The sequence below is a fragment of the Sinocyclocheilus grahami genome, unplaced genomic scaffold, assembly GCF_001515645.1.
Source record: "Sinocyclocheilus grahami isolate Dianchi unplaced genomic scaffold, SAMN03320097.WGS_v1.1 scaffold171.1, whole genome shotgun sequence".
In the NCBI taxonomy this organism is placed as follows: Eukaryota; Metazoa; Chordata; class Actinopteri; order Cypriniformes; family Cyprinidae; genus Sinocyclocheilus; species Sinocyclocheilus grahami.
Genome location: NW_015505350.1, coordinates 1,654,639 through 1,664,522, shown reverse-complemented (window position 1 = coordinate 1,664,522; position 9,884 = coordinate 1,654,639). Strand labels below are relative to the sequence as shown.

The window sequence follows — 9,884 nt, the reverse complement described above, 5'->3', positions numbered from 1 at the left end:
GTATATTACTTTTACCACCACCACTAATAATAATAATAATAATAATAATAATATTATTATTATTATTATATTATATAATAATAAAAATTGAGCAAATAAAAACATGTTATATACACTATATAATACTAAATAGTGTAATATATAGTAATAATATTATTGTATAGTAAAATCTGGAAAAAGTACAAAAATAATCAAAACTAAATAACTAAATATCGTAATATATAGTAATAATACTATTGTACAGTATAATAATAATAATAATAATAATAATAATTAATATATTAATATATAGTAATAATACTATTGTACAGTATAATAATAATAATAATAATAATAATAATAATAATAATAATATTATATAAAATAATAAAAATTTAGCAAATAATATATATATATATATATACTATATAATACTAAATTGCGTAATATATAGTAATAATACTATTGTATAGTAAAATATGGAAAAAGTACACAAAATAATAAAATTAATTAGTATTATTTATTAATAATAATAATAATAATAATAATAATAATAATAATAATACATTAAAATGTTAAAATATACCACTTAAAATAATAAAAATAATTAAAAAAAAATATTATTAAATTAATATTGAGTTATAGTACTTTTACCACCACCACCACCAATAATAATAATAATAATAATAATAATAATAATAATAATAAAAAGGTACTTTTTTGGGAGTTTGAAAGCCCCTGGTTGCCAATAATTGTTGTATGTAAAAGAGCAGCATGAACATAATTATGCATTAGTGTTCCTCAGAATAGCATTTAGTTTGGAATGACATGAGGGTGAGTCTTTTCATGCACAGAAAGGAATTAGTGTCTGTCTGCTATATAACAGATATGAAAAATGCAGGCTGCTGGCTGAAGGTAAATTCTGTTGAGACATGCAGCAATCAGAAATGCATTATACTTTAATAGGCAAATTATAATGTCATCAATAACGGTTCACTTCTGCAAATTAGGCCAGATTGCTTTCACGGCAAATGCAAACCATTCTGGGGTCCATGCAAAACCATAACCCACGCAGACTTGAGCACAATTCTGCCCAAGTCTGAAAAAAACACCAACTAAAATCAGAAAATTCTCGGATTTGAATTGCATTCGGCAGCACAGAAATGACACATTACTGGTTTAAAATGCACTTGTTTTATAAATAAGATCTGACATGTGAAATCTTGTCCTGCTCACCTTGCCTGCTGAACTCATCAGCTTCATGGTGCACCACGTCTTTGACCCGGCTGCCATAGGCCAATCTGGAGTCCTGCTCAAAAGCTTTGAGGGTTTCGCTGGAGCTGTAGGACTTGGGGTTGAGCTTGCCGTCCTCGCTGTCAGCTGAGGAGCTGGTGTACCGGCGCTCCGTGTCCCGCCTGGAGGTCAGAGAGCGGTAGGGTCTGCGTTCTTTCACTTCCATGGTGACCTTATCTCTTTTCTCAACATCAAACGGAGGGAAAGAAGCCAGTTCAGTCCGTACGGTTCTGCAAGAAGACACAGATGGGGGAAAAAAGGACTTGGTTTACCATGATTATTGCTTTGTTTTGTTTTTTCACAGCTAAACCTAAGATTACAATTTAAATGGAATGGAATATATGTTTTTGAACATAAACAAAACAAGGCTGCATTTATTTGATCAAAAGTACAGTAAAAAACATAAGTAATGTGAAATATCATTACAATTTAAAATAACTCTTTTGTATTTTAATATATTTTAACATATAATTTATTCCTATGACAAGACCCTAAAGGAGTCGGACTATAGGACCTCTTGCATTCTATGGAACAAAGACATTCACATGGGAATTAAATAATATGAAGGTGAGTAAACTGTCATTTTGTTGTTGCGTTGTTCCTTTAACACACAAGGAAAATGAATCTGCATTATCGTCTGCCTCATTAATATTCCAGCCTCATCCTAAAATCCTCATTACAAAGCAAACAGCATTGTGAGAAACATTAGACCGTCACAATGCAAGCTTGTACGCAATAATGCATGCATCTCTGTAACTAAATGACACTTTGTAGCACAGTGTAAAAACTAAATGGCCGTGTGGAGAGAATATATATTGGTGTAGGTGCACCGTGCCACTGCAGCATCACGCAACCTGACATCAATTTATAGGTCCCCTGATTTTCCACAGACAGGATATCGCACAGAACTGGAGCAGCGGAGGAGGTCTTAAACATGTCGACATGGATTTATGAAGTTGATTAGAGGTTGGGTCATTGTTTCCTCTCAGGCTCACTTAAGATAGTGAGGTTCCCCTGCTTGATTCATTTCATTTCCTGGACTTGTTTCTGACGATACAAGGTTTACTATCTGTAATGGATTAAACCGCAGGCCGTGCAGTCTTCAGACATTTTAGACCAGCATTTCATGCATCCACTGCATCTGCTGATGGAGTGTGCAATGTTGTGTTAAAATAGTATAAACAATAAAAAAAATAATCTTTCAGAAATTGTCACATTTCATGGGTCACATTTCACCTCAAAATGAAAACAATATATATACTTTGAACAAAGAAAATGCAGCCTATTTTCTGTATTGTGACATTATTGTTATGACTATTGTCTTGACAAGTAAAAAAAACAAAACAAAACAACTCATTTTGAAATATGAAGAAAAACAATGATATATTGCTTAAATTGTAAACTACATTTGTAAAATAGAACTCTAAGGACTTATCATGGCAATTTGTTTTATTTGTTGTATTACATTTATAGTATGAATATAGATCATGTTATAATGGTGAATTGAATCAAATATTTCAATTTTATAAAAAAATAAAAAAAATCTGAGAATGATATTTTTCACATTACAGTAATGACATTGAGATTACAGTAATGCCAACTATAGGAGAAAATACATAATAGCAATGACAATAAGTTAACAATTAAACAAACAAACAAAATTAAACATAATAGTAAAAAAAAAAAAACAGGTTAGAATTTCTTATGGCAAAATATAATTGTTAAGTAGAAATACAAGTACTCACTAATGTATTCTGATATCAAATAATTCAATTATTTTAAAATGCTGGGCTATATGTACCATAGAATTAAAATTATTTTTCACATTACAGCAACTGGCATTCAAGTAATGTAGTACTGAAAAAAATGTTAATAAATATGGCATATTATTTCAGTTAATTAATACATGTATAGATAATGCTATAACGATGAAATGAATGAAATTTTTACACTGTATTTTCATTTTAAAACATATTTTATGTCTAGACAGGATGGTTTTCATTAGTGCAATGTAAAAAAACAAATGATCATTACAGTAATGTACGTATTATGAGGGAAATGAACATTTTGTAAAATAAAATAAAAAAAATTATATATATAGGGCTGTCAATCGATTAAAATTGTTAATCTAATTCATCACACCCTTTTTCTGTGATTAATCGCGATTAATCGCACACTTCATGAAATTAAGCATAGACCATTTATCTGGTTTCAAATGTTTATTTTGTCATCATTTGCTATATCCAGCAAAGTAAGCCAAAAGATTAAAGGGTGATTCTCAAAAATCAGTATTTTCTGCAAGCTTTTTTCAAGATAAATTTAGATGACTTTCCAAAAAAAGGACACTTAGAAACTCCAAAAGGACACCAAAGAACCAAATGATATAAGGAGCCTATATAAGCACATGAAAGAAAAAAAAATCAGAATTTTATAGTATGTGTACAGTGCAACAGCAAAGAGCTTTTTTACATTTTAGAGAAGCCAAGTTGCGATACCGAACAGGACCACATGGAGACGCCAAAAAAACCTTAACCAATCGCCTGCTGACTGCATATATCTACTACAGTACACGGATCCATTCAGTATAACTAAACACAGCAACATAAACATGACAAATCAAAACATTATCGTGAATGTGTGTGGAAACAACGTGAATGTACGGAAATGTCTGTGCCTGTGCATAAATACAATGTGCGATCAGTGCGTCAAGAGCACTCATACACGCATTATTATAATGGACTCACGCGTGCTTACTGTACTGTACGCCACCGCAATCGCCTTTACCTTGATTGCAGTCTTCATCCATCAAAACTTTACTAGCAAGACTGGTTATCAAGTCGAGAAGGCAAGGCAAGGCAAGGCAAGTTTATTTGTATAGCACATTAAGCTGGTAAAAAAAAAACAGAATCACAAGTCAACCAACGAATCAAAAATAGAAGGCTTAATCATAATGGAATTTGGTTCTAGATCCTCTTAAAGCAAAAAAACCCAACAGTACGAGTGGGACAATATGGTGGACTCACTCTCAGCATTTCCCAGCAGATAAGCTCTTTAAGACCACTGTAATATAAATGTATGGCACTCCCGCAATAATCCACAGTAAACTATATCTAACCCCCCCTCAAACAGCCTCTTTATTGCCAAGCCCTGTGGAGTCGGGGGTCACCTTTTGTATGGACTGGCAGCTGAAAAGATGGCCGTGATTAATGACTTGGAGACCTCTGCTCCATCGACCTCCGCTGTGGACAAAAACTGCTTTTCTCCTAAAGACCCGCAAGAGCACTTCAGCTGCCGGGCCGGAATCTCCAAACCATTTGCTTTTAGGTTACTAATTTTTTAGCATTTAGAAAGAGTCTTCTAGCTTATGTTAATTCATACAGAGACAAAAGAGCCTTTATGGCAGCACTCGAGGGGCTTTTGTTAAAGTGCATTGTCTTAATTTCCAAAAGCTTCGGTTCAAAGAAAATCACCACGTAGTGTGGAGATTCTGCGCAATATGCTGTGCTCCTGAATATCCAAGGTCTCGCGTGTACAAGGGTGTACCTTTGGGGCCATGGGAACGCTTTCCGTCTTTTCAGCAAAGCAACAGCTTTGACAGCTGATGTCTAGTGCAAATATATATCTGTGAAAGGGAAGATGCGTTTGATTGACGTCTCTCTGGGAAGAACTTCAAGAGCAAACTATTTTTGCTCTCTGTGTGTTTTTCTATGATAGTGTGTTAAGCTGTATGAATAATCTGGAAGAAAAAAAGAAGAATAAAAGTCAGAGATGTCGACTCCTTTCTAATCCCTAGAGCCCTGTGGTGGGCAAAAAAAAACAAGATATGACTAAAAAAAGTTGACAAAAAGCCCAATTTCAGTCCTTGGATTTGCTGAATGGCTGCTCAGAATGTTTAAAGAACAAAATATATATATAAGAGATGATTCATAGAACTGCATATTACTTTGTTACATTTACGGTTGTACGGTTATCTACTGTACACTGTACTGTAAAAAAAAATGACCCCATACTTTTTTTTTTTTTGCCTTAATGTATTCATGTTTCTGAAAGACATCAAGGCAACATTTATTTAATCACAATTAAACAAACTATAATTTTTTTTATTTTTAATAATAAATATATTTTAAAATATAATTTATTCCTTAAGAATAATTTATTTGATGAATAAAACGCACACAATCATCTATTAAAAAGTATCGGCAAGTACCAAAAATAAAAGTATCGATATCGGGCGAGTACTGGAAAAAGTGGTATCGGTGTATCCCTAATAAGTATTATTATTATCATTATTATTATTATTATTATATATACAGGTGCATCTAAAAAAAATAGAATATCATGAAAAAGTAAATTTTTTGTAACATTTCAAAAAGTGAAACTTTTGTATATTCTAGATTTATTACATGTAAAGTAAAACATTTCAAAAGGTTTTTTTGTTTTGTTTTAATTTTGATGATTAGAGCTTACAGCTCATGAAAGTCAAAAATCCAGTATCTCAAAATATTAGAATATTTCCTAAGATCAATCAATAAAAGGATTTGCAAAACAGAAAAGTTCAAGTTCTTTAAAGTATGTTCATTTACGCACTCAATACTTGGTCGGGGGTACTTTTGAACAAACTCCAGCATCAGTGAGGTGTAACATGGAAGCGATCAGCCTGTGGCACTGCTGAGGCACTATTGAGCCTTCAGCTCGTCTGTATTGTTTGATCGACTGTTTCTCATCTTTCTCTTGAAAATATCCCATAGATTCCATATGGGGTTCAGGTCAGGCATGTTGGCTGGCTGGCCAATCAAGCACAGTAATATCATGGTCAGCAAACCACTTGGAAGTGGTTTTGTCAGTGTGGGCAGGTGCTAAAATCCTCCTGGAAAAGGAAATCAGCATCTCCATAAAGTTTGTTCGCAGATGGAAGCATAAAGTGCTCCAAAATCTCCTGGTAGACGGCTGCACTGACTTTGGACTTGATAAAACACAATGGACCGACACCAGCAGACGTCATGACACCCCAAATCATCACTGACCTCGGAAACTTCAAACAGCTTGGATTCTGTGCCTCTCCAGTCTTCCTCCAGACCTTGATTTCCAAATGAAATGCAAAATTTACTTTTATCTTACTTTTATCTAAAAAGAGGACTTTGGACCACTGAGCAACATTCCAGTTATTTTTTTCCTTAGCCCAGGTAAGATGCTTCTGACGTTGTTTCTGTTTCAGAAGTGTCTTGGTAGCTCTTTTCCTGAAGATGTCTGAGCGTGGTGACTCTTGATGCACTGACTCCAGCTTCAGTCCACTCCTTCTGAAGTTCTCCCAAGTGTTTGAATCGGCTTTTCTTGACATTATTCTCAAGCTTGCAGTCATCCCTGTTGCTTGTGCAGCTTTTCCTACCCAATTTCTTCCTTCCAGTCAACTTTGCATTTAATATGCTTTGATACAGCACTCTGTGAACAGCCACCCTTTCAGTAATGACCTTCTTTGACTCACCCTCTTTATGGAGGGTGTCAATGATTGTCTTCTGGACGTTTGCCAAGTAAGCAGTCTTCCTCATTATTGTGGTTTCAAAGAACAAGAGATACCCACAATTTATACTGTAGGGATGGTCATTTAATGAAACTTAAATGTAAATATTGTAATATTTTGAGATACTGTTTTTTGCCTTTCATGAGCTGTAAGCTCTAATCATAAAAATTAAAACAAAAAAACGTATGAAATGTTTTATTGTACATGTAATGAATCTAGAATATATAAAAGTTTCACTTTTTGAAATAGTACAGAAAAAAAATTATTAATTCTATATTATTATTAATTAATTAACATTTTTTAGATGCACCTGTATGTATATATATATATATATATATATATAAGCTTCACTTTTAATGAAGTATAAACAAGAAGCATTTTTTTTTTGGTCACTTTATTTTAAGGTAAAATTCTCACCATTAATAAACCATTAACTACAACTTTTACCTCAAACTCCTAATTTGCTGCTTATTAATAGTTAGTAAGGTAGTTGTTAGGTTTAGGTATTGGGTTGGATTAGATTAGGGATGTAGATTATGGTCATGCAGAATATATGCTTTATAAGTACTAATAAACAGCCAATATATTAACAATAGACAAACTAATAAGCAACTAGTTAATAGTGAGAATTGTTCCCTATACTAAAGTGTTAATTTTTTTTAAAAGATAAAAATTCATAGTTCCATTTTTTATTTAATTAGATTTGGGGAGGTGTCGATTGGGGACCAGCAACTATTTAGCTACCAGCATCCTTCAATATATCTGTTTAGCATAAGAAACACATTTTACAGGTGTGGAATAACACTGAGGGTGAGCAAATGATGACAGGAGTTTAATTTTTGGGTGAACTATCCCTTTAAAAAAAATGTCTTCAGTGATTTGAGTGGACATCATCTGTCACAGTGCAAGAAAGATCAGATGGAGAGAGCCAGCAGGTCTGCTCACAGCTGACCCAATGGCACATGCTAATGCTGCAGAGGTCAGATCGATCAGGAAATTCCACCTGGGGAAAATGAAATGAAAATAGATGCAGCATGTTCTGCTGAAATTTAAGAGGCTTATATGAAATCAACCAGTGTTATTCAGGGGGTCAATAACCACATGACAATGGTCATGAGCTAGAATTCAGAATTAATTCAGTTTCTAAAAAAAAAAAAATACCAAAGATCAAAAGCTTCCTGAAGAACATTTAATTATTTACATGTTACAAAACCAGTCCAACAAACCAAAATTGGCTCAACCAATGTTATGTGTTTGGGGCGGGACTATCTGTTTGTATAACCAATGGCAGACAGATGGAATGTTTGGAGAAACCATTTTACGGAGAAGAAAAAATCCAATTCTGAAGTTAGTAGTACAAAATCACACATTTCACCTCAAAGGATCTTCAGAAATGTAAAGTTTGAAGAAAAACAAGAGTGAGGATGTTCATATTAAAGCTTACCTTGGTAATTCATGTACTGGCATTTCACAAACTATAAAGAGAACAAATCAAGCCCTAAACTAACGTTGCACAGATATCCTCCATGCTAGTGCAAGTTAAAAAGCTTGTTTACAACCCACGTTCAGTTTTTGAGGTCCTCCTACTCAACATGACTTGCAGGCGAACAATAGCCGTGTTGGAGCCTGCGAGTAGGTTCACAATGGTGTCCCTGCAGGTTTTAAAGTGTGCTCAAAGCTGCAGGCAAGCACCCCTCACTCCTTTCGCGGAGCTTCATTCACATGCCTGTCCTGTGCTCAAAAGCCTGCTGGGTCAACAGAAAGGTTTGCTTTCAATGGGCAAGAGTGAGAAGTTTATTGGCACGGGGGCTGTTATTGATGTGTGCCTGCATGTGCGTAAGAGACCGTCTCCTTCTGGGATCAAAAAGGGAACCCCGCTAGCATTTAGAGCAGAGTGCGTAAAAGCTTCAAGGTAAAGCGAAGTTCCATTTGCAAATCGCTGGGACGCGAAGGTTTCAGGGTGATGGGACACTAAGTTTGCTACGGTAAATAACCAGATTTCTGAAATGGATTCGGGAGTTTAAAGGTTCCCTGAAATGCTTAGAAACATGCAGCATTACTCTGTGTGTTGACGTCATTTTAACTGAAACAGGAAGACAGGGCGGGACCTATCAAGCAGCCTTGACCCTTTTTAAAATAGCCAATAGCGTTCGTTTATATCTTGGGCTAGAGCCGTTCAGAGCCATTAAGCTCCGTAAAGCCGCATTTGACAGGGTATGCCATCCACAATCTCATCCATATTGCTATAAAATATAGCATTCTGTGTAGAATTCAAATAGCTCCGATACATTTTGTGGTCTGCCCCGACTCACGCATGTGATCTGCTCCGTGCTATCGTGTCTCTGGACCGGAGCAGAGTGTGTGTGCGGTGCGGTGGTTAGCATGACACAGCGTGAAACCAGACTTCTTTTTTTCCTCAATGGAAAGCATATTTACACTGTTTGAATCGTTCCCTGTCCCCTATATAGTGCACTACGTGCCATTCACTGTACAGAAAATACTAATTCTGTGGCAAGTGACCGATTTCAGCTGCGGCTTCAGCGTCTACTTTATAGTGTAGGGGGTGGGCGCTTCGGATTCTAGAGAGGATTTGATTGGACAGAAAGTTTAATGAGAAGCTGAAGTACGATGTGACTTCAAAAAAATCGTTGAGCCGTTTTGGCGGAAGTGACGAACTGCAAGCTTTGAATGCTTATATCTTCTAAACGCGAATTGTGTCACTGTTTTGGAGCACACTGCCTTATAGATAACCTTAAGACTAACATATTGATACTAACACCCAAAAAAATTCAATTTTGATTTCATGGGGACTTTAAATGAATTTATTTGCTTTCCGTGCAAACGTACCTCCCTGACCTTGACCATGAGCTACGAAAATGTCTGAATGTCGCTGTATCAGAGTGATCATCAAAAACGCTGCTTATCCATTAATAACACAACAGTGAAAGACTCTAAATCCTTTTCATGAGGTGACAAAGTCATAAAAACACCAGTGGAAGGGAATGTCAGTGGAGTTGGAGATAATTGGCAATGTGTGGGGTTACGTATAGTGTGTGTGTGTGCGCGCGCGTGTGTGTGTGTGTGTGTGTGTGTG

At 35.2% G+C, this 9,884-nt stretch overlaps 1 protein-coding gene across 1 annotated transcript in view; it reads right to left on the bottom strand.

The window, feature by feature from the left end:
- The window catches only part of tenm4 (teneurin transmembrane protein 4), a 245,415-nt gene that overhangs the window by 179,287 nt on the left and 56,244 nt on the right, over positions 1-9,884 (bottom strand). The window contains exon 2 of the mRNA XM_016283213.1: positions 1,216-1,502. Coding sequence (XP_016138699.1) covers positions 1,216-1,438 — 223 coding nt within the window. The 5' untranslated portion in view covers positions 1,439-1,502. The remainder of the gene's footprint in view (positions 1-1,215; positions 1,503-9,884) is intronic.